At 41.1% G+C, this 27,500-nt stretch overlaps 1 protein-coding gene across 3 annotated transcripts in view; it reads left to right on the top strand.

Moving 5' to 3' along the window:
- LOC134469135 (inverted formin-2-like) overlaps nt 1–27,500 on the top strand; it is a 47,864-nt gene that overhangs the window by 17,928 nt on the left and 2,436 nt on the right. For 2 of the 3 annotated variants that reach the window (XM_063223204.1, XM_063223206.1), the window contains 14 exons: nt 65–718; nt 10,273–10,412; nt 10,694–10,755; nt 11,046–11,148; nt 11,653–11,738; nt 12,405–12,505; nt 15,683–15,753; nt 17,751–17,858; nt 18,679–18,749; nt 19,150–19,273; nt 19,486–19,650; nt 22,194–22,296; nt 22,855–23,010; nt 23,242–24,003. In XM_063223204.1, the coding sequence (XP_063079274.1) occupies nt 65–718; nt 10,273–10,412; nt 10,694–10,755; nt 11,046–11,148; nt 11,653–11,738; nt 12,405–12,505; nt 15,683–15,753; nt 17,751–17,858; nt 18,679–18,749; nt 19,150–19,273; nt 19,486–19,650; nt 22,194–22,296; nt 22,855–23,010; nt 23,242–24,003 (2,706 nt within the window). Of the gene's footprint in view, nt 1–64; nt 719–10,272; nt 10,413–10,693; nt 10,756–11,045; nt 11,149–11,652; nt 11,739–12,404; nt 12,506–15,682; nt 15,754–17,750; nt 17,859–18,678; nt 18,750–19,149; nt 19,274–19,485; nt 19,651–22,193; nt 22,297–22,854; nt 23,011–23,241; nt 24,004–24,768; nt 24,832–27,500 lie in introns of all 3 variants that reach the window. The other variant, XM_063223205.1, reaches the window with a different exon arrangement.

The following is a 27,500-nucleotide window of genomic DNA, read 5'->3' as shown; positions in this document are numbered from 1 at the left end:
GTCTCATATTTGTAAATGTATTCCCTCTGCTTTTTGGTGTTTTTTTGTTTGTTTGTTTTTTTAGACGAAATTCAGTCCACGGAGAAGCTCATCGCCCGGCTGATGGCCAGCAAGGGCAAGTACGGCCAACGGGAAAGCGAGGAGGTGAGGAGGCCGCTGAGGATGCGGGACAGGGCCGTGCAGACCCTCCCCATGGAGGGAGAGCTGGGGCAGGGCAGGAGGACCGAGGAAGGGGAAGGGGAGAGGAAGGTGGAAGCGGAGATCACGTCACAAGAGGGACAGAAAGCAGGGGCCCAGCCACCAGCCCCTCCACCTCCGCCGCCTCCCCTGCCTGGCATGGGGGTTGCTGCACCTCCTCCTCCTCCTCCACCACCACCACTTCCGGCGGGGATACCTGGACCACCACCCCCACCACCTTTACCTGGCATGCCTGGACCACCACCCCCACCACCTTTACCTGGCATGCCTGGACCCCCGCCACCTCCCCCTCTCCCGGGTAACCGACCCCCACCACCACCCCCTCTGCCAGGGATGGGTCCCCCACCCCCGCCCCCTCCTCCAGGCATGGGTATGGGCGGAGGAGACATCATCGTAGCCCACACCGTGCAGACTCTGGGCCGGTCCTACATCGCTGTCGCCCCAGTGAAGCCCGGCCACTACCCCACACTACGCATGAAGAAGCTCAACTGGCAGAAGCTGCCCTCTAATGTGGTCTCAGGTAAGGCCGGACTTTTCCATACACTCCAGTATCCATTATACATCCATTATTTCAGGTGTATTTCTTTTGGTCTTTCAAGTTTAACAATCAGTTAGTTAGATTTATCATGTATGAGCGATTCTCTAATTCGCCTACACTTTTAAGTCCGTGGATTTTATTTGGCAATTCCACTAACTATTAACTGCATCCAATGATGTTTTGGACATTAGAAAACATTTATCTTTCATATAATACAGAAAGTGTAGACATAGCATTATTTCCCTCAGCAAGAATGAATATTTAATACTGGTTTTGGGTGTTTTCATGCCGTCCTGTTTTCCAAATGTCAGATTCAGTCTTCATATTAGCATGTAAAGAAACTTGTTTTGCCCAAGACGATTACAAATGTTGATTCATAGTAATCATCACAATATGACAAAACTGTCAGAAAGACCACTGTCCTTTCCATTATACATGAAATTTGCCATTTTGTGTGTGTCCACGAAAACTGTGTTAACGGTGTCACGGTCTGAAACCTCCTCCATAAATCAGTAATGGTTTGGTCTTAGGCCATACGAATAACATCACGTGATGTCATAACCTCTTTGGCGGGGTACGGGAAGACTTTTTGGTAAATTTTGAGCTCCATCCTTCCATAATTTAATCCATTCTTTTTCATGTTCTCATAGCGGGAAAATTGCCTGTCAACTGTGTTATCAACATATTCATAAGAATCTGAATTAGAAATCACATGTAGAAAAACACAGATAAAGCATATAGATACATGAATTGATTAAGGTGTTGTGGTGGAACTTCTGAGGTCCTCAGTTAGCACAACACCATAAAAATGGCTGAAATGTCAACGGTGTTACCGTCAATGGTGTTACAATTAAGTATGACAGTCAGGGTTGCCAGATGAGGCTGATGATTTCCAGCCCAAAAAATGATCAAAATCCGCCCTAAAAACCCGCCCAATTCTATTGATTTATATGGCAGTGGGAAGGTTTTTCTGATAGATGCCATTTTTACCCGCACACGGCCATCCTAAGCAGCCCAATTGGGCGGGAACCAGCTTAATCTGGCAACACTGATGACAGTTGAGGAGGAGTATGTTTTTGCCAATTTATATCCATATTGACAGACAAACAAACAAAATAATTTGTGTTCTAGGGAGATGGGTTTGTCTGCTCTGTTTTTTCTCCTAAAAAAGTGCCGACTTGTTCCCCTGCACTGTTGACCATAACACAGTTGAGTAACACCGTTGACTGTTTTGAAAGTGTTTTTGCGCTATTGATCCCTTATGTGTTGGAAAAATCCTATGAACATACACTAGGGATTATCTCTGGAGAAGGAAGTCTTGTGTAAGGAGGGTGACTATATTCAAATCAGACGTTACAGGGATTTATGATGAAAAATGTGTCAGTCTGTATCACAGTGACTCATAAAATCCTACTTATGAAGCTCAACAATCACATTTTCTATATCAGTTGCACAGATTAATGACAACATTACTGCTAAGGGACATAAGCTCTTTCAAACATATATTGTTTCAACTCTGTAGTATTTTTATATATGTTTGAAATGACATAGTATTTGTTGACAAAATAATTAAGCAAATGTTCGCTTTCATTACAGTATTTATCAAATGATTTAAGATTAAGCTTGGCAATTTGTTTGTTTGGAAACTTAAATATATACACTATGTAAACATCTAGGTCATTTAGTTGAAAAAAAATACTGATAATTGACATTTTGCTTTTGCCAAAAGCGTAGGGGAATCGTAGAATCACTCACATGCATCATTTCGCTTAGATAATGCGTCCCATCAATTTTGATACTTTACACATGTTGCATGTATTGTTATTGGGAGTGATACTTACGTTGCTGTGGAGAACATGCGTCAATTATGTAAGCACCTGTTAAGCTAATTACGGTAATTTGTTAAACTAATTAGCTATACAACAAGACCACGTCAATCAGATCATGGTGCAATTGACTTTGAGAGAGATCAAGATGCCTGGAGAACTCGTTCCTAGCTTGGCGTCTGCACTCTTTGTCTCTCTTCCCAAACTGCAGCCATCTTTTAAGGGAAACACACAAAAATAAGGGGTGAGCCAGAGGCCAAATTTTCACATATTGGTATCACCTGGGGTGGCAAAGTCTATCAATGTTTTTTGTAATCCTCCATGCCTGAGGGACATTATTTGGTATGATAGCCCTCTGGAAGTGGTAGCTTTCTTATATTTTTACTCACTTTTATAATGACACCCAGTGCATTTCGCAATACATGCCTGTATATGGATGTAGGCGTATGCAAGTGTCTGTGATGATGGTATATGTTTTTATTGATGTTACATCACATATAGACACCTTAGGGATTTTAAAAATATACAGTTTTGATGGATAATGTACTTTCCTATGAATTATATCAGTCAAAATGTATCCGTCGTACACTTTTTCAGCAATATAATGCAAGGTTAGATTGATGCAGAAGCCTGTAGGAGGGTGGGTCAAATCCCAATGATTGCTATATCATATCTGTAGGGTGTGGGCATTCAGAAAATGGTTTGCTAGTTTAATATAAATTATACACCTATTTAGGCCCAAAACCTATAACTGTCCAATGGATTTCAATGGAAATTGATGCATTTCAATGTAATGCAAAGCACATTACATAACTAAGATATAGTGGAATGTAGGAAGTTGTGAGATGCCTCAATGCACATTATATCACATCTACAGTGTATAGACCTAATGTAACGGAGGCTAACTAGCACAGAGTTGGCGTGGAACGTTGGTAAACCTCCCTCCGATAGCCTCATACAGTCTCGTGCCGTTGGGCCGAGAGACTAGTCTCTTGGCCCAGCGGTATCGTACTGTGTCTCCCATTGCCGAACCGTTGTAGTTGACGAGGTCGCATGTTCGATCCCCGAGGGGGGTGAACAGGTGCAAGATGACCTCCGTCACAGTGGTGCCGCTGACCCGGGATGGGAGTGAGGTTTAAGGGGGAGAGTGTAACGGAGGCTAACTAGCACAGAGTTGGCGTGGAACGTTGGTAAACCTCCCTCCGATAGCCTCATACAGTCTCGTGCCGTTGGGCCGAGAGACTAGTCTCTTGGCCCAGCGGTATTGTACTGTGTCTCCCATTGCCGAACCGTTGTAGTTGACGAGGTCGCACGTTCGATCCCCGAGGGGGGTGAACAGGTGCAAGATGACCTCCGTCACACTAAGAAAATAAATGGATTGGATATCTTACTACAAATAACCCACTTATTTTAGACCCACAACTCATGGCCGTCCATTAAAAATCAATGCATTTAAAAGTATGAAATCTTTAGGACTTTACAGAGCTTATGTAGGGATAGAGGAAGTTGGGAGATGTTTCAATGCCCATTATGAACCTTTGGAAAATATACGGATTAGATTGCTAAATGCACATAATTCAGGTACTTTAGATGCTGACCATTGAAATGCAAGTTCTGCAATTACATTGTAGAACTAAGGTAGAGGAATGTAGGAAGTTGGGAGATATCACAACTCAAATGTCACATCCAGTGGATCTTTAGAAAGCCTACATACATCCTTTTTTCAGTCAGTGGGCCAGGACACATTTAGCCTATATTTCTAATAAATTAAAGTGATAGTAGGCATGTGCTGGAGATGCATGCTAAGATGTCCTAAAATGGGCCAGAGTGCTATCGATACAAACTTGATCACGCTTACTTTGTTATATGAAATTATATTTGAACCTCAAACCCATAAGCACTGGTAGTATTGGGTCACACATGAAGTGAAAAAATGTTGCCTGGTCTCCTTTTTTCATATAGCCTACTTGCAGTTATGGAAAAAGTTTCTGACACCCTGTGGATGATTAGTTGATGGGCATGTGGATGTTATTTTCAGAAAGTACTATTCAATGGCTGACCAGGCATATTAGATATTGATAGAGAACATAGTGTCTTGGTTGCAAAAATGGCTCAACTTGAGTCTACAGGAGGTGGACACTCAAATGTTTGAAAACAAGATTAATTAGGACAAGGCAAGAGGTCAAGAGGATACGTAACTCTCAGAATGGCATTTGCAAAAGAAGAATATTACAGTTGTCAGCTCACTCACAGAAATGAGAATGTAATGACACTAACTGTCCAATGAAAAGAATGCAAATAGTGCATTCAGAATCCTTCACACATAACATGGCAATTGCACCTATGGTATGTTGTTTTAACAAATTATAATGTGTGTGAATTACAATTTTCAAAATCTCCATCACTATTATCATAATCAGCCAGGTTGGGCTATTATATCTAGTCTTCCAAAAACCCAGTCATGAAGAGATTCAGTGTTTGCGCTATAGCTGTATAGAAAACATGGTGAATGATAAATGATGAAGTTGAATTTAGGGGCTGTTTGCCATTTGTTGGGTCCTGTGGCTTTTTCCCCATCCAATCAGCATCATTGGTGATTGCTGGTTGCTGGCGCAACAAATTGGAGAATGATAGGGGTAAGTTTCATGAACAGTTTCAATTTCTGAGTAATGAGTTTATTTTAGAACACATGACACTAAGGGCCTCTGGCTCAGTTCCTCTGGCTTTTGAGGGTGTCTTTGAACTTCATACTGTAAACTAGGGGTCCCCAAACTTTTTTCTCTGGGGGCCACATTATTGTTCCTGACTGCGATCAGGGGCCGGGATAAATCATGTGGGCTGTATACTAGGCCACTGCCTGTTATAGCCATAATTTCTAGTACAAAATAGTTAATCATTCAAGTGATTTGAAGTGAGTACTTAACATGTTTTTCAATTTGAAATACCACAGGTATTCCTTTTAATTTCTATTAACCATGTAAAATAGCAAGGAAAGGTTAGAAAAATATGGTGATTGACAATGTATGAGTGATACAATAGAAATGGTAGGCCTGTTGATATTACAATGAGATGAGAAACTTTTATCATTTTTTTCTGTGAGAATTGCTTCTTTGGGACAGTACAAATGGTGAGGTGTAGAGAGGTGGAGGGCCGGTCAAAGGGGCTTGGCGGGCCGCATCCGGCCCCCGGGCCTTAGTTTGGGGACCCCTGCTGTAAACCCTTACAGGGAAGTGACAGGGTGATCATACCTGTGCTTTTGGTGGCTGTGAGACCCTTGCTTCCCACATCCCTCAGATGTTTTGGTGATGTATATTGCCACAAACCTTCTGCATCTAACCTCTTCAACAGACTTCAATTTCCCGACTGTGATGTACCTTTCCATGGTACAATACTAAATAATAAGCTGGTCCAAAGGAAATGGCTGTATGAATAGAAAACTGAAGGATACACCAATATCTCCTGCCTTCTTGGGAGCTGATGCTGCCTCATTCCCATTGCAGGTCTCCACTTGCACTAAGTAACCACAAGTTATGCCTTTTCCCTCACCACTGATCTCTGGACTCACGATACAGTATGTCTGAATTTAGTGTCATCTGTAGTCATGCCTTGTTGCACTGCAAGTTGTTAGATTGGTAATGGGCATCTTGAAACTTCAAGCCACATGATGTAAGCTGAAAGTCCTCTTTCCAGTTACTGTTGAAATGGGGACTTTCTTAAATGGAGGGCACATCACTGAGCTCATGGGGCATGGCGCCAAAGACATCAGCAAGATCCAGGAAGATTTCATGGAGGTTCTTTTTGTCCAGCTTTGCTGTTTGGATTTAGTGTCAAGTCATGCTGCGTGTTACCCTGACATGCCGCCCTTTGAACAGTATCAATGTGCATGATTGGCCATCCTTTGTGAAATAACACTGAAAAGGAGATTAATTTCCAAAATAGTAAGTGAGGAAATTGTGTTGAACTGGCAGATGTTCATTTGTATCCTTTTCCTTAGAGATCAGGACCCCACCTGCTCTACGCCCCACTTCACACTACACACTTCACATGCAGTCAATGATTTCAATTCACTTTGTGTGCTTCACTCTATCAGACTCAGAGGCAACAATCAATGCAAGGCACTAGTTTCCCTTGAATATCTTTTCTTCCTTGATGAATCATCAAATCCCTGTGAGATTCCTTCTTCCCTCCATCATGTTTGTGGAGTTATATTCCCGCTGGTTGGTGTTCTCACAAGTCTGTAGTATAGTTATTGTTCATCATGTACTTACTCATTCTCCAACATCTCAGTCACAACACATATGAAATTAAACAGGACTCACCTGATGCCATTTCTGTCTGTATCATGATGTACCTAGTCTTATCTGTCTTTGACACTACAGCAGTCAACACACCCAACATACCCAGCAAGTCAAGACACATTTTCAGAAAAAGTAATGGTCTAGTTTAGTTCCAGACAAAATGAAAATACTGTTATGCAGGATCTCCGTGTACTGTTCTTGAAACTGATGTGTGTGCAATTGCAATCACATCTTCCAGTTTTCCCTGTTACACTTTAGACCTACCTTCATTCTGTAATATAGCCTAGTTTGATTTGATTTTCAATTGCTAGATGATTTTTGAGTCTAAAATAACTGTACTGCATATTAAGCCCATTTGTTTTCCAAAGGTCTACAGTAGGTATATAATGTGCATTGAGAGATCTGTCAACTTACATTGAGCTATACCTTAGTTCTGTAATGCACTTTGCATTACCTGGAAATGCTTTGATTTTCAATAGACGGCTATGAGGTTTGGGTCTAAATAACTCTGTAATGTGTATCAAACTGTCTAATCCAGGTTTGCCCAACCTATTCCAACTCGGGGTCCCCTTGAAATGTTCATTCTTCTTCAGGGCTCATCACTGACTGAATAAATAAAACAAAACATACACTACAAACAAATATGATTTTGATTTTTAGAAAATGATTTCAAGTCCCACCTGGAATACAGTAAGGGCCAACCAGTGGGCCCAGGCCTAAAGTTCGAGAATCATTGATCTAGTCCATATTCTTTCTAAAGGTCTACATACTCTAGATGTGATATAATATGCATTGGGACAACTACCAATTTCCTACATTCCTCTACAACACATTTCTGTAATGTACAGTATATCACGAAAGTGAATACACCCCTCACAGTTTTGCAGATTTTTGAGTATATCTTTTCATAGGAAAGCATTACAGAAATTTCACTTTGACACAATGATTAGTGACCTTTTAACAACATATTTAACCGCTTAAATTTCTTGTTCACTCAGAAAAAAACAAAATACAGCCATTAATGTTTGAACATGTACTCACAAAAGTGAGTACACCCCAGATTAAAATCCAGTAGAAAAGAGGCTATATTGGCTCGAATCGTCTCGAAATGAAACGAAATGAAAAGGGATGACAAGGGAGGTCATCAGTGTGCGTTTCAACCTTTCTTTGCATTGAACTTTTAAATTTTGAGTCTGCATCTGGCTTAAATAGATTGGTGTGAGATTTGAATGCAATCCTATGGAGAATATCATGATCTGCTTCAGTAGTCACAGTGCATGTTGACATGCATGTTTCTTTTAGGTGTATTTCAGATTGCCAATGTTGACAGCATTCATGCATCCCCAAACCATGTCAGTCCCACTACCGTGCTTGGCTTATGAGAGGATACACCTTTTTTGTAAAACTCACTTGTTTACCACCACACATGCTTGACACCATCTAAAGCAAATTTGTTTATCTTGGTCTCTTCAGATCACACGACATGGTTCCAGTGATCCATATCCTTGGTCTGTTCATCTCTCTTGAGACCAAGATAAACAAATTTGCTTTAGATGGTCTCAAGCATGTGTGGTGGTAAACAAGTGAGTTTTACAAAAAAGGTGTATCCTCTCATAAGCCAAGCATGGTAGTGGGACTGAAATTGTTTGGGGATGCATGAATGCTGTCAACATTGGCAATCTGAAATACACCTAAAAGAAACATACATGTCAACATGCACTGTGCCTACTGAAGCTGATCATGATATTCTCCATAGGATTGCATTCAAATCTCACACCAATCTATTTAAGCCAGATGCAGACTCAAAATGTAAAAGTTCAATGCAAAGAAAGGTTAAAACGCACACTGATGACCTCCCTTGTCATCCCTTTTCATTTCGAGACGATTCGAGCCAACATAGCCCCTTCTCTACCGGATTTTAATCTGGGGTGTACTCACTTTTGTGAGTACATGTTCAAACATTAATGTCTGTATTTTGTTTTTTTCTGAGTGAACAAGAAATTTAAGCGGTTAAATATGTTGTTAAAAGGTCACTAATCATTGTGTCAAAGTGAAATTTCTGTAATGCTTTCCTATGAAAAGATATACTCAAAAATCTGCAAAACTGTGAGGGGTGTATTCACTTTCGTGATATACTGTACTTTGCATTACATTGCAATGCATTGGTTTTCATTCAAATCCATTGGACAATTATGAGTTATAGGCCTGAAATAGCAGCATACCTTATATTAGGCAATCAAACCCATGTATTTTCTGAAAGCACACACTCTCCAGATATGATATAGCAAAAGTTGCAATCCAACCTATCCCCCTGGGGTCTCCCAACTTCCTCTATCCGTACTTAAGTTCTGTAAAGTACATTGTACTTTGAAATGCATTGATTTTTAATGGACGGCCATGAGGTGTGGGTATAAAATAACTGTGTAATTTCTATTAAGCTATCCAATCCATTTATTTTTCGAGGTCTACACACTCCAGATGTGATATAATGTGCATTGTGACATCTCCCAACTTCCTTTATTCCTCTATACCTTAGTTATGTAATGTGTTTGGGATTACATTGAAATGCATTGATTTCCATTGAAATCCATTAGACAGTTATGGGTTTTTGGCCTAAATAGGTGTATAATTTATATTAAACTAGCAAACCCATATATTTTCTGAAAGCCCACACTCTACAGATATGATATAACAAGTATTAGGATTTGACCCACCCTCCTACAGGCTTCTGCATCAATCTAACCTTGCATTATATTGCTGAAAAAGTGTATGACGGATATATTTTGACCTATATAACTCATAGCAAAGTACATTATCCATCGAAACTGTATATTTTTAAAATCCCTAAGGTGTCTACATGTGATTTAACATCAATAAAAATATATCCCATCATCACAGACACTTGCATACACCTACATCCATATATAGGCATGTATTGCGAAATGCACTGGGTGTCATTATAAAAGTGAGTAAAAATATAAGAAAGCTACCACTTCCAGAGGGCTATCATACCAAATAATGTCCCTCAGGCATGGAGGATTACAAAAAACATTGATAGACTTTGCCACCCCAGGTGATACCAACTTCTGCTCCGGCCCATGGACTAAAAAGGATGATGTAGATCTAGGTCATTGAAGGGAACAGACTAACCAGAAACAAAGAAAGAAAAAGAAAAACCACAGATTGCCACAGATAGCAATTATTTTTACCCTAATGCTGATATTTAAAAATGATTTAAACATTCTAATATGCATCACAGATAAATGATATTCAAACTCAAATAGCCTACTATCACCAACTTTCAAGTATAATGTCCGTATAACCTGAGAAGTGTGTTTTGGTGTAAACATGTTTGCCAAAATGTTTACTTAATTATCAGCCATGTTAATGCCGTTCTTGTCTCCATTTTTAGTCAGCCATTCAATTTGGACTTCTGTGCAGTCTGACACGACAGAGCCGGACTACTCCAGCATTGAGGAGCTCTTCTCCATGCCCGTCGTGGAGCCCAAAGCCAAGACCAGCAAGCCAATGGTGAAGAAGGAACCCAAGGAGGTGAGTGATGTGTTGAAGTATTTCATTTATTTGTATTTTTATTTTATTTTATTTTATTTATTTATTTTACTGTGAAGTGTTAAAAGTTACAGTTTATTTATCATGCAGATGTCATGTGTTTGTGAATTTAAAAAAAGCTTGTGTTTGGTCGTTATTCATTTGCAAAGTGCATGACAAAAACTTGCCATAAAGTGCCATCTTCTTTTCCCTCTCTTTTGCTGCTGTATCTTTCTACAGAATGAATTAGAAAATGTTGAATATAAATGTCTTTTCTCCAACAGATATCCTTTATTGATGCCAAGAAAAATCTGAACTTGAACATATTTCTGAAGCAATTTCGATGGTGAGTGTATGTACTACTTTGTTTGTGATGGAGTAGTCAATAAAAACAGTCTACAAATCTGAAGCAAATGATTGTAATGAGCACTCAAAGCAGGTAGAGCAACTATTAAAATCATTCACCTATGTGAGGCCTGTGAATAAAGAAAAAAAACCTTCAGAACCTGGTATGACATCTCTGATCCTCCATGAACATTTGTGAACTTGTTATTGGTATCGCTGTAATTGCTGTATCTGTATTTAAATGTGCTCTCGAAATAAATTGTAATCTTCACCATCCAACTTTCCCCACAGCTCCAACGAGGACTTTGTGGCGATGATCCGTAATGGCGACCGCTCCAAGTTTGATGTGGAGGTCCTCAAGCAGCTGCAGAAGCTCCTTCCAGAGAAGCACGAGGTACACTTGGGAATTAACTGAACTGAATATACGTATATTGAGTAATCTGTAATGTCATTCTTTAAGATGAATGATCGACACCACCCCTCCCCCACACCCCCCACTGCCTTTGTTGCATATGCTGTGTGATCACGCTGAGAAATAGGAACCGTTTACCACACACACACACACACACACACACACACACACACACACACACACACACACACACACACACACACACACACACACACACACACACACACACACACACACACACACACACACACAGTCACATATTTCTGTGGAAGGGCCACAACACCTGTGGGTGTAAGATTCTCAGGATCAGGTGTGCTTTCTTCCCTGCCTGTACATGTCTGCACAGCTTACAACATATCAGTGTTGGTGATTCATTTAAGCCAGTGGGCAAAAGCATGCAAAGTCAAACTCCTGTCCCTACTGTGGGTATTGCACAGGCTGTGTACACAAATGCTGATGTTGTTTTTCTTTTTTTTCTTGCTCCAGATTGAGAATCTGAAAGCATACGATGGAGAGAGAGAGAAGCTGGCGGGTGTTGACCAGTTCTACCTACTGCTGCTGGCTGTACCTGGGTAAATCTCAATGCAAAACATTAAATCGAGACATTATTCAAATATCAAAAATATAGTTGTATTTGTGGCAAAGGAAAACATTAGGGAAACATGCAAGACAATGCCAAAAAAAATCTGTTATCCACCTGAGCGAAACTGGGAAGTAGTGGCCTATACCATGGGCTCCCAAATTTAACCATGACAAGGTCCCCCATTAACTATTCACATGCAGTATTTTCATATAATATTATGTTTTTGTGGTACCCAACCAAAACAAATACTATGGATATTAGTTTAAATACGTAGTACTAAAAAGAACAAGAAGTGGTGAAAATTCTTTTACATTTTAATCTGCACAACCACCTTTAAGTGTATTGTGTCTGATCTAATTGTAGGTACCCTCTGCATATTAGTGTTGTCGTTCATCTGATTGTACAGTAGATACCCTCTGCATATTAGAGTGTTGTGGTTGATCTGATTGCACTTACCCTCTTCGTATAAGTGTTGTGGTTGATCTGATTGCACTTACCCTCTTCGTATAACGTTTCCGCAGCTTTAACTTTTGGCAGTTAAAGCCACGGGAACGTTTGGCGAACGTTCCATGAGCAAGTGGCAAGTAGGCGAGTGAGCGAGAAGCGAGTTTTGTATGTGAACGTAGCTCAAGTGTTGTGCTTGATCTGATTGTAGGTACCCTCTGCGTATCGAGTGCATGCAGCTTTGTGAGGAGACGGCTACTGTGCTGGAGATGCTGAGACCCAAAGTTGACATCCTGGATGCAGCCTGCGACAGTGAGTGGTGTGTGTGTGTGTGTGTGTGTGTGTGTGTGTGTGTGTGTGTGTGTGCGTTTGCGTGTGCGTGTGTGTGTGTGTGTGTGTGTGTGTGTGTGTGTGTGTGTGGTTGACCTCCTGGATGCAGCCTGCGACAGTGAGTGGTGTGTTTGTGTGTTTGTGTGTGCGTGTGTGCTTGTCTGTGTCTTAAAGTTGACTTCCTGGTTGCAGTGTGTGTGTGTGTGTGTGTGTGTGTGTGTGTGTGTGTGTGTGTGTGTGTGTGTGTGTGTGTGTGTGTGTGTGTGTGTGTGTGTGTGTGTGTGTGTGTGTGTGTGTGTGTGTGTGTGTGTGTGTGTGTGGTTGACCTCCTGGATGCAGCCTGCGACAGTGAGTGGTGTGTTTGTGTGTGCGTGTGTGCTTGTCTGTGTCTTAAAGTTGACTTCCTGGTTGCAGTGTGTGTGTGTGTGTGTGTGTGTGTGTGTGTGTGTGTGTGTGTGTGTGTCTGTGTGTGTCTGTGTGTGTCTGTGTGTGTCTGTGTGTGTCTGTGTGTGTGTGTGTGAAGAAATAGATGTTTTGTTTATCCATGAATTTTGAATGCTACAACATTATAGAGGGCTGGTACTATATGTAAAAGTGTGTAGCCATTAAGATCTATCAACATGTCAAATACCTTTTCCAAAATATTTGGATCTTGTACCCTGCTGTTTGTCTCTTGGATCCAAATAAAAGTAATCAAATGTGTTTGAGTGTGTCCAAAATTGAGATCCTGGATGCACATTGCAGAACTGTGTGTGTCTGTATGTGTGTGTTTCCGAAGTTGAGATCCTGGATACAAGTTGTAACAGAATTTAAATTAACATTATGATCGACAAATTGAACAGTTAAGTAAGCAAATACATGTACTTTTTGAATGATATGGTGAGCTCCTACATTCTTCAATTAATTAATCGAAATCCACTTTTCATCAATGTCTTGATGCAATCCTAGAAATAGTATTAAACCTTGGAACATAGTCACATACTGTATATTTTCAGAGGATGTGATATGTGTGATTGTTAAATAATATGTCTTCATGGTAGATCTTCTTGTTAACATAATCTCATACCTGCCGACCATTACGCATTTTGTGTAGCAGATACGGATTTTGACATCAAACTACGGCGCTGTCACTTCAAAATACGGGAAAAACCAATAGCAAAGTGTTTTCACGGGCCCTTATATATTATATTTCTCTGTAGACTTGCAACCAGCCAGAGTAGATATGGCTCTGCTTGCAACTCTCGCGCTGGCCTTTCCATTGGCCAGCAACGTGTGGGGGGGAAATATTGACCAATCAGAGCGCTGGTATAGGGGTCTTAATTTGTTGTCGCTCCGCTCGAGTCGAGGCATCAGCTGCAGATAGAAAGTTTGCTTCGAAGACACACAAGCAGAGAGACTACTCCTATAATCTCTGACACAAGTGTCCTCCTGTCATCATATATTATCCATCTTGGTGCTGTCGCTGTAGTTTTACAAGTGAGCACCGTCAAAATCACCGTTTCAAAGGTAAATGGGCTTTGAGAAAGGTAGCCTCAATGGGAATAGTGAATTGCGTCCAGTTGCTAAATCCGTAAACTTATGAAAATAAATAAAGCTCGAGGTCTGTCGTCCTGAACATAATGGTTCACCCAATGTTTCGCCGTATTTGACGGCAATATGTTGGTACTTGTTTTGATATTGGACCGAAACGAGATTACTTCCGAATGAGAAAATGTGGTCGACTGCTGACTATTACTGCGCTATAAATTAGCAGATTAGCAGCGAACTAAATTCGGTTTCCCTTTGCGTCGGATCATTTTATATGGGGGAAATACAGCGATAGTTCTAACGGTTGTGCTCGGAGTACATCCGTAATCTACCATGACACCGTATAAAGACATAGGAATACTGGAGTCGTGGCCCATTCTGTGAACAGGTGTAACAGGTATTGTGCGTCATACCAAAATATGCATGACTCCACGACTAGAACTATCCGTAATCACGTATGGCAATCTATTAATAAAATATATTATCCTGTCATCATGTATGTGCACAGAACACTGAACAATAGCCAACTCATGACGGCAAATGAGGGTAGATAGGCCAATATGTAAAGAAGTGGAAAAAAGAAGCGTGCATGCACCTCAAAAGTTACTGTGGAAGTTCCAAGTGGCCATTAGCCCTCGTCCATCAGTAGAGCCCATTGACAGTAAATAGAATATACTGTCAATGGTAGAGCCACAGGACGTGTAGGCTACTGAATGGATGCAAGTGTGATTTTGATGTTAGCCCCCAAGGTAATAATATTAACCTGATATTATCCTAGCCTAGATAACACCTGTCTTTATCTTTTTCTCTACAATCTGCTGATACTTCTTCACAGTAGGTGACAACATCACCATTTATTAATATTGGGGGAAATTATGTAAGAATCATTGCAATTCAACTTTTTGTTCATAAAAATCACTGAAATGCCTCTGTATTATGTAATCAAATTATACATTTCCCTACATATACCTTCTACAGCCAAAAAATGCAAAGCAAATGCTTCAATTTCATACTCGATTCCAGCTCCTTAACACCCCCCAAGTGACCAAATGCTCTGTTTGGCTGGTACATAGGATAACTTACTAGCCGGACTGGTGGTATGTTTGACTTGTAAGATTAACAGCCATATTGGCTGGTGATTAATACAGTTAATTTAGAGGCCTGAATTCCAGCACACTATACCATAGCATTTTATTGGTGTCATGGTGTGAAACAAAAAAAAAAAACATCTTCCATGAAAGTTTAATAATGTATGGTAGTTCAAAGTACTGTGAAGAGCAAGATAATCTGGTGAAATTGCCAGATACACGGGATGTTAGGCTAAAATGCATTAAAATGCAGGAAATTGCATCTAAGAAAAGCATTTTTTTCCTGGGAGAGGACCCCTACTCCCCCTGCCTGAATGAAGAGTCCCATATTTTCCCCCTTGACATTTGGCAACCCAAGGTGTGCAAAACAAAGTAGCCTCTCAGAGATGGGCCCGCCGGCGGCCCATGGTATCGCGCTGCGTTGACCACATTTTCTCACTTGTAGGTATTTGTTGCGCCGTGAATTGCCGCGCCGCGATAAATTGCTACTCAAAAAAAAAATTCAAGGTTGGCAGGTATGTAATCTGTATCTTTTTCGCTGTAGGTCTGAAAGAAAGCCCTCGGTTGCCAAGCTTCTGCAAGCTCATTCTGGATGTTGGCAACTTCCTTAACTATGTACGGACAGGTTTGATTCTGACAGGATTAGGTTTCATTATTAGTCATGACGTTTTTGTGTTATGTACTGTATCGGCTGTAATGTCAATATGATTAACGTTTCTTGCATCAAATGCACTGACAATAAATGCAGACACAATGCATTTTGCACTTGCCTCTAACTCTTCAAAGGCAGGTCGTTAGGTCTTATTTGAGAGTTTACATACTACTCATGTAACACTCAGTCAGGGGTGCAGTTCCCCAAACCATTGTTGCTAACTATGTTAGCTACTTTGTTGGTTGCAATGCAATTTCCAATTGGCAACTACCCAAGTTACTAACTGGCTAGCAACTGCGCTCTTGAGAAACACAACCCAGATTAGTGCTATGACTGATGCAAGATAAGAAGCAGACACTATTGACAGAGCCAGCTAAAAAGAAAGGCCCCGAAGCCTATATCTGTTCAAACGTCACATTTACACAGTATTATTATTTCCCTGGCATTACCTGCCAATTTGCTGCACAGAGCTACATCCTGATAATCCAACACTAACAAGCAGAGACATGTAGCAATGAACACCGCAAGCAGTGTTATCCAGAAAAACCTTTTGCTCGTTTAACAATGGATTCAACATCGAATCCAGGAACCGCTAACTTGACTGTTGAACGTAGTTAATCACCTGACTGTACATTCATCAGTCGAGTCAGATCAGAAAACAGATTCCGAGGGAATTTTAAGTGAACATTTGTGTATTTGCTAGCGAATGATAACTTGGGAACATGTTTAATATACACTTGCCTTGGTGGACTTATTATGCCAAAGATTTTTTTGTTTTAAATAGACCGTCTCTAATAACGTATATCCAAAAGACTAGTTGGAGACAACCAAGTTTAAGACCGTTTGACGTGTGGACACTAAGCAAGCTTTGCAGGTTGGCCTGCTCGCTAAATCATTCCTATTACACCGACAGTACAGTGGTGTAGTCTACTTTTTTGAAGTGGGTATACTGTATATTTGAGCTTTTTTTTTGAAGTGGGTATACTGTATATATTTTTGCTATTCAAAGTAATGGATCAATCAATTTTAAGTGGGTATACTGAAGTCCCTGAAATGTAGAAGTGGGTCCTATAGGCCTACTCCGTATACCCGCGTTCTACGTAGACTACACCACTGGCCTTAGATGCATGCTGCCCACCTGCAAACCTGACTATCACGCTCCCTTTAACAAGCACAGTGGATTAGGGGCATGACCATACACGGCTGAGATGCCACTCCTGTTACGTACTGTAGTTATTGTCAACATACCTGCAAATTAATCCTCTGTGTGTGTGTGTGTGTGTGTGTGTGTGTGTGTGTGTGTGTGTGTGTGTCTGTGTCTGTGTCTGTGTCTGTGTCTGTGTCTGTATCTGCGTCTGTGTCTGTATCTGTGTCTGTGTCTGTGTGTGTTAGCAATATGGTGTAGGAGGTGCCATGTCTACTTTTAAATCCAAGCTGAAGACACACCTTTTCATTTCTGCTTTTCCACTTCATTGACAGGCACTTCCACTTTATTTTAATCATCAGTTTATTTTTAATTTTACATATTATTTTTTTTCCCCCTCATTTTATTTTATTTTCAAATGCATTCTACTTCTTTTCTTACTTGAAAACATTTATCTTTATTGTACTTTTATTTCTATTTTATTTTTGCATTTTAATTACTCTCCTATTGTTAATTCACTGAAGCTTTGTTTTACTTTCCCTACTGTTATGTATTTGTTTTGATTGTAAAGTGTCCTTGGGTATCTTGAAAGGCGCTCAAAAATAAAATGTATTATTATTATTATTACCCCTAAACAACTTAAATTAACCAGGCCATTCTGACCTGTGATGTATTGCATAGGACCCTATGATTCTGATCAGTCCCTACTGATCGCTATGCAATTTGCTTCCATCACTATTTGGATTTGTAATGCTGCCTTCTTGGTGAGATCCAAATAAAAGTACTTAACTGTGTGTGTGTACTTGTGCTGCAAAGGGGAGCCACACAGGCAATGCTGAAGGCTTCAAGATCGGCACGCTCCTGAAGCTCACTGAGACCAAGGCCAACAAGTCCCACATCACGCTGCTCCACCACATACTTGCGGTAGGACATCTGACTGTAAACTCTCAACCACCATAGGTCATAGGTCAAGTTGGGAAGTATCTGTAAGCAACTGGCCCTCTTTTGGAAACTTGAAGGCGTCTTGCATTTCAGTGTGTTGGACTATAAGGGAATGTGTTCAAGCTCTAGAAAGAAGTTTCTGAAAACTCTTCCGTTATGTGCTGTAGGAGAGACAAATGCCCTGTGGATCAACATGGCATGAAATAAATGTTTGAACTTGAAGGCTTTATGAGAATGAATGCAAAATGATCACTTAAGTTTCCACATAAAGTTCAGACTTAGGTTGCATTTTAAAGTTGTACACGTTGACAGATGTGTTGGAGAATATTTCATGACCAGGAATTTACAGATTTTCAACAAAAACTAACAATGTCGATGCACATTAGTGTGATATGTAAAGTATAGCAGTATACCTTGCTATGTTTTGTGTGCATGTCGTACGTGCATGGGTGTCTAAAATGTGTTGCTACCGCCTCATAGCATTTTCTGTAATAAACTATTTCTTTAAAGTGAAAAAAAAGACGGACCTTGCTCTTATGCAATAAAATATTATTTATCTGTAAATATTGTGCACTGTACTGTAGGTAGCTTTTTTTAAGGCTTTTTAGTCTTTTTTGACAGGACAGTGGAGGAGAGACAGGAAATGAGCGGGGAGAAAGACTGGGAAGGATTGGCAAATGATCCAGGCCGGAATCGAACCCGGTCGCCGTCATAATAACCCAGTGCCCTACTGTTAGGCCATGGCAGTGCCGCAAATGCATGTTTTAACATGGTATTTCCACCCCCTTTCACATGACTACAGGAGGCTGAACAGGACCATCCTGACCTTCTGAAGCTTCCTGACGACCTTGAGATCTGTGAAAAAGCTGCAGGGTAAGAACTGGGAAATGGGAGAGTCTTCATGTGTTTTATATATTTTTTCAATGTGAAGAGTTCAAGTCCAATAGCAATGAAGTTCCACTTGTTTGGGAGTTTTGAATGAACTCTTTGAACTCTTCATAAATGTTTGTCTGTTGTCTGCAGCATATTTTACTCAGGTATTTGCTAATATGCATGTGTGCCTGACAAGCCACAAGGCAGACTCTCTCAACTACTTCTAGCTATGAATGTTAGTAGTAGACAGGCTCAGGCTTGTCAGGCTAGTGTGCTAATGTGCTCACCTGTAATATCATCCTAATAATATTCTCTCAGCCTCAGGTATACTGTATATGTGAGATCAGCCAATGCCTCTCTGATCTGATGACCTCTAATATCATCTAATATGTCTCCTCAGCCTCAGCCTGGATTCTGTGCAGTCAGAAGCTAGCACCCTCGTCAAAGGCCTGAAGAACTCCCAGAAGAAAGTTTCCTCCACATCCATACAGGACATCAAGGAACAATATCTGACTGACATCAAGGTAGGTGTGTTTTACGTTGCCACTGGATCTCCATTTCAACCTGACATGTTGGTGAAGCATTGATTTGATTTTGGAAACACTATTTTCCAAAGCAATTTAGAAAACTACCAAACAGCTACGTACGCATGTATGCTCTGTAGTTATGCTACTACTGCTAACTAACTGTACAGTGAAAGACTGACCTCAGAGATGCTGTACCTCCCCTCTCCCAGGCCTGCCTGGACCAGTGCACAGACCTAGAGGAGCGTCTGGACTCCGTAGAGAAGAAGAAGGAGGACCTGGCCGAGTACCTCTGCGAAGACGTCTCCCGCTTCTCACTCGAGGAGCTCTTCGGCACCATAAAGAAATTCAGAGGACTCTTCCTCAAAGCTATTAAAGTATGGAGATTACGTTACATTATATACAGTGCCCTCCATAATTATTGGCACCCCTGGTTGAGATGTGTTTTTTAGCTTCCAAATATTTTATTTTTTTTCTAAATAATATGGGACCTTAATGGAAAAAAAGAGAAAAATCCAACCTTCAATACAAGTGCATTTATTCAGTGGGGAAAAAATCCCACATAAAGAAATAATTATTTGACATCAAATAATGTGTGTCACAATTATTAGCACCCCTGGTGTTAATATTTTGTACAACCCCCTTTTGCCAACAAAACAGCACCTAATCTTCTCCTATAATGTTTCACAAGATGGGAAAAGACAGAAAGAGGGAGCTTCAGCCATTCCTCTTTGCAGAATCTCTCTAAATCATCCAGAGACCTGGGTCCTCTCCTCTGTACTCTCCTCTTCAGCTCACCCCACAGGTTCTCAATGGGGTTGAGGTCAGGGGACTGAGATGGCCATGGGAGGAGCTTGATTTTGTGTCTGGTGAACCATTTCTGTGTAGATTTGGCCATATGTTTAGGGTCATTGTATTGCTGAAAGACCCAGTGACGACCCAGCTTCAGCTTTCGGGCAGAGGGCAACAGATTTTGATTTAAAATGTCCTGGTATTTCAAAGCATTCATGATGCCATGCACCCTAACAAGGTTCCCAGGGCCTTTGGAAGCGAAACAGCCCCACAGCATCACTGACCCACCCCCATACTTCACAGTGGGTATGAGGTGCTTTTCAGCATGCGCATCTTTCGTGGTACGCCAGACCCACTTAGAGTGTTTGTTGCCAAAAAGCTCAATCTTGGTCTCATCTGACCAAAGCACACGGTCCCAGTTGAAGCCCCAATACCGCTTGGCGAACTCCAGACGCTTGCGTTTATGATTGTGAGTGAGGAAAGGTTTTCTCCGTGCATGCCTCCCAAACAGCTTGTTGGCGTGTAGACAGCTCCTGATGGTTGATTTGGAGACTTTGTGACCCCAGGATGCTACCATTTGGTGTAATTCTGTAACAGTGAGCTTTGGAGATCTTTTGATTTCTCTTACCATCCTCCTCACTGTGCGTGGTGGCAAAATAAACTTGGGTCCTCGTCCAGGCTTGTTTACCACTGTTCCAGTTGTTTTGAACTTCTTAATTATTCCTCTCACAGTGGATATGGGCAGCTGCAGTTGAGTGGCAATCTTCTTGTAGCCTCTGCCTGACCTGTGAAGGTCGACGCACATCTGCCTCACTTGTAGGCTGTGTTCCTTTGTCTTTCCCATGTTTAAGAGTGGATAAGAGAAATGGCCTCGGTGTCACATCATATTTATACCCCAGGGAAACAGGAAGTGATGAATTACTAATTAAATGTTCCTACATACTCTGGTAAACTTTGTAAACTACTGTAGAAATGACAGAAATGCTTCAATTATATTTATTTCCTGGGAATTGTTAAGGGTGCCAATAATTGTGGAACAGGTGATTTAATGAAAAATAATTATTTTTTAGTCAGGGATTTTTTTATTTTCTTACAATTCATTTGAGTTGAAGGCTACATTTTCCTACAATTTTCAGTGTGACAGTATTCTTCTGCAATAAACACTGAATTTATTTTAAGGCTTTTAACACATCTCAACCAGGGGTGCCAATAATTATGGAGGGCACTGTATATATTTTTTCAAACATTTCTTTATTGAAATTTTAGTCATTAACACAACAACCCACAACCACCCCAAACCCAAGGCACATACACAAAAAATAATAATATAAATAATAACAAAAACCAACAACAACAACAAAAAACACACACATTACATTACATTTACACTAATGCTTTTATCCAAATTGAAACCTGGTCCATAACCATGTTAGCCTGCTATAACCCGATTTACACGTATATGGTTATTTTTGTAAACGTGTATTTTTGTAAACCAGAGTTTTCTAAAACACACCTGTCAGTATTATGATTTAATCCACATACCATATAATTGGGAGCAAAATGTGTAGACGGAAAAAAAATTGCATTTCAAAATGAACACGGGCATAAATCAGCCCCCATAATATTCTTCATTTTGTGATGAAATTAAGTTTTGAAGGCCTAGTTTACCAGGTTGGATACCACGGTGGGATACTTGGCAGGGGTGGGAGTTAAAGGAAAATGTTGGAGTGAATCAGTTCATAGCCTGCATGTTGCATGTTGTTTAAAGTCACAGAGGATGATGGTTCGGAAGAGGACAAGAACATGGGATGCCAATTCCTGCCAATTTCAACATCCAGTAGTAGTATTTCCCACGCTACCTTTGTCTTGCACAGAATCAGACAACGCTGCATTTTTTTTGTCCAGCTCTTACTGGGATCCCAGTCATTCTATTGGGGGTCATGGTTTGCTTATATTTTTTTCAAAGCATCTTAACATACTGCACAACAAGCAATAGGCCTACTAGATCTGCATGTTGACATTTTTTCTTCAAGCAGGAATTTTTCTTCAAGTTTATCCATCCATAATTTATAATTCTCCCGATCTAATGCTGTGTTGTTGTCTATTGTGTTATCGTTGTGGTGTGCAGGACAATAAAAACAGGAGGGAACTGGCCATCAAAGCAGAGAAGAGGAGAAAGAGGATGGAGGAGGAGGAGGCCAAACGAGAGAAAGGGGAAGATGGAAAGCCTAGTAGGTGTCATTTTTTACCACCTTTTACATTACATTGCATTTGGCAGACGCTTTATAACCAAAGCGACTTACAAACGAGGACATAATTATAGCCAACATCACTTTTCAGCATCAACTTTTACTTTAAAAACTGACTTCAAAGTATTTACGCTAAAAAACACAATGCTCCCAAATGTTTAGCATTGATCAGTGTTGTGGACCTTCAGCATTTCTTTTCAGTTTTCGTCTGTTTGGTTCGGCACTTGCACCACTGATATGTACATCTTCTCTTGTCTTTTTTGGAGAACACATGATATTATCAGTTCAGCTCAAAGTTATTATGTATTTCAACATAGACCATAATGATCAGCCAATAGACTTTTTCAGCTCAAACTTTGACAGCATACTTTACCATTGTCTTGTTTATCCATCTACCGAACTGATTTTCAGGCATGGAATGAGTTCAAATGATATCACTTTTTTATTCTATTTTCCCTGCCAACATAACATACACAGACCATAAATGCAAGGTTTACATCATAACATGACATGAGTACTGACATGGTGTGTCTCTTTCAGTCCGCAAAGGCCCGGTGGTGATCCAGGAGGAGGGCTGCATTATCGACCACCTGCTGGCCGACATCAAGAAGGGCTTCCCCCTCAGGAAGACCAGGCCTCGCACAGACCGGGACAGACTGTCCCCTGGTGGACGAAACAGGAATAGCATGCAGCCAGGTAGGGGCACAATAATATAATATAATATAATATAATATAATATAATATAATATAATATAATATAATATAATGCAATTATTAATACAAGATAAATAAAATAATCTATAATGTAATATAAAATATTGCATTGATATTGTGTGTGTGTGTGTGTGTGTGTGTGTGTGTGTGTGTGTGTGTGTGTGTGTGTGTGTGTGTGTGTTTGTGTGTGAATGTCCGTGTCCATGTGTGTAGGCACGTTCACAGATCAGACAAAGAAGCCTGAGGATGCATCCGTCCCCAGTTCCAACACCCTGGATGTCCCAGCATCATCCTCACCCTCAGCCCCAGCCCCATCCCTATCCCCAGCCTCAGGGCCAGCATCACCCCCAGACCCATCCCTAGCCCCATCCTCAGACCCACCCTCAACCCCATCGCCATCCCCAGCCTCAGGACCAGCATCCTCCCCAGACCCAGCTAGCACTGAACCTGGCACCCAGTCAGCACCTCAGGGCCCTGCAGACACCACGGACGCATCGCCCCAACCAAGCACACCCTTAACGGGGCCATCCTCACCCACAGCAGGGCCAACCTCACTAGTAAGAGGCCCACCACGGGTACTTGCAGTCTCTGTGAACCCCGCCGGGCCTGAGGCTGAGGCTGAGGGTGGGGAGTCCCAGCGAGAGGCTGATGGCCTGGCCAACAGGACTACTGAAGGACCTGGGGACAAGGTAGGGGTCGCGAATCCCGACCAACCGGACGTGAACGGGAACAACTCCCCAGAAGGAGGAGCAGCAGCAGCAGCAAGGATGTCGACGGGGAACGGGGATGTGGAGAAGGGTCTGGAGGCGGGGGCTGGAGTAGAGGGGGCAGGGGCGGAGGGGGCAGGCCTGGAGGCGTCCATGGAGAAGAGTAACGACTCGACGGACGTGCAAGCTTCCACCAAAGAAGACGGCGACCCGAAAAAGAAGAGGAGGAGTGGCTTGCATAAGAAGGATTCACACAGGAAAAGCCAAGGTAACGTATCCTGCTGTTTCCTGCAGAACATAAAGGTTACACTAGTATACCAGTCAAGGTGGGTGGGAGGTTAGCCGGTATCAGTCTATCATGATTGAAAAAGCTATATTGTGCAGGTACTGTACATATGTATAAACACGATATGGTAGAATTTGTTAAGCAACTTCAGGAATTGCATTTACGATACAAAATATTTTGTCTTTTCAGGGGACGTAGTCAATGCGGTAGGTGTTTGTTGTGTCATGGTGGCCGGCTGCCTTAACTATTAAGTGCAGGGGGACACCATGAATCAGCCTAATGCTAATCAAAACATTGATCCCCTGACCAATTGAGTCATTTGGAAATCATACATGCATGTATACACAATAAAACATATGTTTCCATATATATAGGTGTATGTACAATATACTATATGTAGTTCTGTATACTTGCTGTGTATACAGTATCAGTCTACGTAAATATGTTGTACCGACCGTGTATATTATGCATGGACATGTGTACGTATATATACAGTAATTGTATATGTATACATTTCTAAATTTTCCACTAATCAGGAGTTAATTTTGATGTGCCTTATTTGAGCAGCCCTTTGTTTAGTGTGAAGTGCAGTGTTTGCTTAACCTGACTCTGGCCAGCTGGTAGCATTTGCTTACCCTGCTGATACAGCTCACAAAGCATTCTGTTTTTGCTTTTGTTTTTTTTGTCTGTTTTTTTGTTTATGTAAGTTCATTTTTTTCTTACGTGGGGTGCTTCTCCTCATCACAGATCGGTCTACGGAAAACAGTCACCGCAAACGGCATAAAAAAAGTTGTGTTGTGCAGTAGCGAGGTACAGTATGCTTAAAACTGGTCTCCACAACGTCAGTGTGGTGGTGGAGGGAGATGATTAACGGTCGTCATGTCCTTTCGTACTAAAAGCCTTCGCTTCGTTGGTGGTGGGGCCCAGTTCTCTGGGCTGTTTCTAGGCCTTGGGTGCATTTATTGAAACCATAGTTGCTAACTACGTTAGCTACTTTGTTGTTTGCAATGCAATTTCCCATTGACAACTACACAAGTTGCTTACTGGCGAACAACTATGTTTTTGAGAAATGCACCCCTGGTCACTGGTCGTCACGTCTTGTCTCACTAAAAGCCTTAGGGTCATTTCACGTGAAATCAGACGCTTTGGGACCCGACCGATCCGGATTTCAATCATACTTGGTGTGCCTTTTTAGTAGCAAGGTAGCACCCCAGAACTGCATTGGTTTGAATCTGACACTAATATTAAGGGAGAAACAGACTAGGAAAGGTTCACATTTTAGGGTAGGACACTATACATTCAGCCTTGAATATATCAGTCAGTGTTAGTCACAAAAAGATGCCTGTGGTATTGTTTGAAAGCTCTTTTCTGGCTCTACATATTACACAATCAGCTTGGAATACAACAACTCTCAGAATATGAATTATGATAAATTGAAAAATTAAAAATTGAATATCTAAAAAAACCTATATTTTAAAATGGCCAGTTCCTTGTCCAAACGTAGCCGGCAATGTCATGAGCAACACCTCAAATGCTGGTGTTCGGTTCTTTATTCATTTCAGAGAGAATTTGACTCACAAATATGGCATCATACAGACCACTTACTAATAATATGGTAATACCATAGTAGCATCACATGACAAAACAAAAACAAAACAAAAATGGTCAGTTTCCATGGTCCCAGGTTTCAGAAACTAAGGCAGATGTCCATTTATACACACCAAATGATATGTGAATGTTTGAACATTCCTTCTCTGTGTACCTGTGTCATCTTCCCTTTACCGTACTTTAAAGAGATAATCAATGGCTACACTCTCATTTTGTACTCTACCAGTGCATTTGAAGCAGCAGCTGTGTCTTTTTGTAGATAATGTATAAGTACGTCCCGTTGCAGTTAGGTTCCACTACCAGAAGCACATCCTGATGATCCATGACAAGTCTATCTGGTCTGAAGGGAAAAGTGAAGGATGGAGATGGTCCATGAGGATGCAGGAAGTTCAGTTTCACCTCTCCAGTGCTCAGCATACATTCCTCAACACATGTTAGCCACCAGTTGCCATCATATACAGCTACAACATACCCTTTGATGCTTGAAAATGTAACACATTCCTTTACTGAGCTCACTCTTTCAACTTCTCTGAATGCGGAAAATGGCCTAATGTCCATTGACAATGGGCAGAAGCTGTGTAGTTTTTGAGTACCTGGAATAGTTCTTGCAGATTCAAACTCTTCAACAGGTTCTCAGCTTCATGATGGTGCATCTCTCTCAAGAACATCCATTGCCAGTTTGCCACAACAGAGATGTACCATCATGAAGCTGAGAACCTGTTGAAAAGGTTGGAATCTGCAAGAAGTTAGAACTATTCCAGGTACTCAAAAACTACACAGCTTCTGCCCATTGTCAATGGACACAGTGGAAGTTAGGCCATTTTCAGCATTCAGAGAAGGCAGAGTTGAAAGAGTGAGCTCAGTAAAGGAATGTGTTACATTTTCAAGCATCAAAGGGTATGTTGTAGCTGTATATGATGGCAACTGGTGGCTAGCATGTGTTGAGGAATGTATGCCGAGCACTGGAGAGGTGAAACTGAACTTCCTGCATCCTCATGGACCATCTCCATCCTTCACTTTTTCCCTTCAGACCAGATAGACTTGTCATGGATCATCAGGATGTGCTTCTGGTTGTGGAACCTGTAACTGCAACGGGACGTACTTATACATTATCTACAAAAGACACAGCTGCTTCTTCAAATGCACTGGTAGAGTACAAAATGAGAGTGTAGCCATTGATTATCTCTTTAAAGTACGGTAAAGGGAAGATGACACAGGTACACAGAGAAGGAATGTTCAAACATTCACATATCATCATTTGGTGTGTATAAATGGACATCTGCCTTAGTTTCTGAAACCTGGGACCATGGAAACTGACCATTTTTGTTTTGTTTTTGTTTTGTCATGTGATGCTACTATGGTATTACCATATTATTAGTAAGTGGTCTGTATGATGCCATATTTGTGAGTCAAATTCTCTCTGAAATGAATAAAGAAACGAACACCAGCATTTGAGGTGTTGCTAATGACATTGCCGGCTACGTTTGGACAAGGAACTGGCCGTTTTAAAATATAGGTTTTTTAGATATTCAATTTTTAATTTTTCAATTTATCATAATTCATATTCTGAGAGTTGTTGTATTCCAAGCTGATTGTGTAATATGTAGAGCCAGAAAAGAGCTTTCAAATAACACCACAGGCATCTTTTTGTGACTAACACTAACTGATATATTCAAGGCTGAATGTATAGTGTCCTACCCTCACATGTGAACCTTTCCTAGTCTGTTTCTCCCTTAATATTAGTGTCAGATTCAAACCAATGCAGTTCTGGGGTGCTACCTTGCTACTAAAAAGGCACACCAAGTATGATTGAAATCCGGGTCGGTCGGGTCCCAAAGTGTCTGATTTCACGTGAAATGACCCCTTAGCTT

The sequence above is a fragment of the Engraulis encrasicolus genome, chromosome 18 (assembly GCF_034702125.1).
Source record: "Engraulis encrasicolus isolate BLACKSEA-1 chromosome 18, IST_EnEncr_1.0, whole genome shotgun sequence".
In the NCBI taxonomy this organism is placed as follows: Eukaryota; Metazoa; Chordata; class Actinopteri; order Clupeiformes; family Engraulidae; genus Engraulis; species Engraulis encrasicolus.
This window is presented reverse-complemented; position numbering and strand designations above follow the sequence as displayed.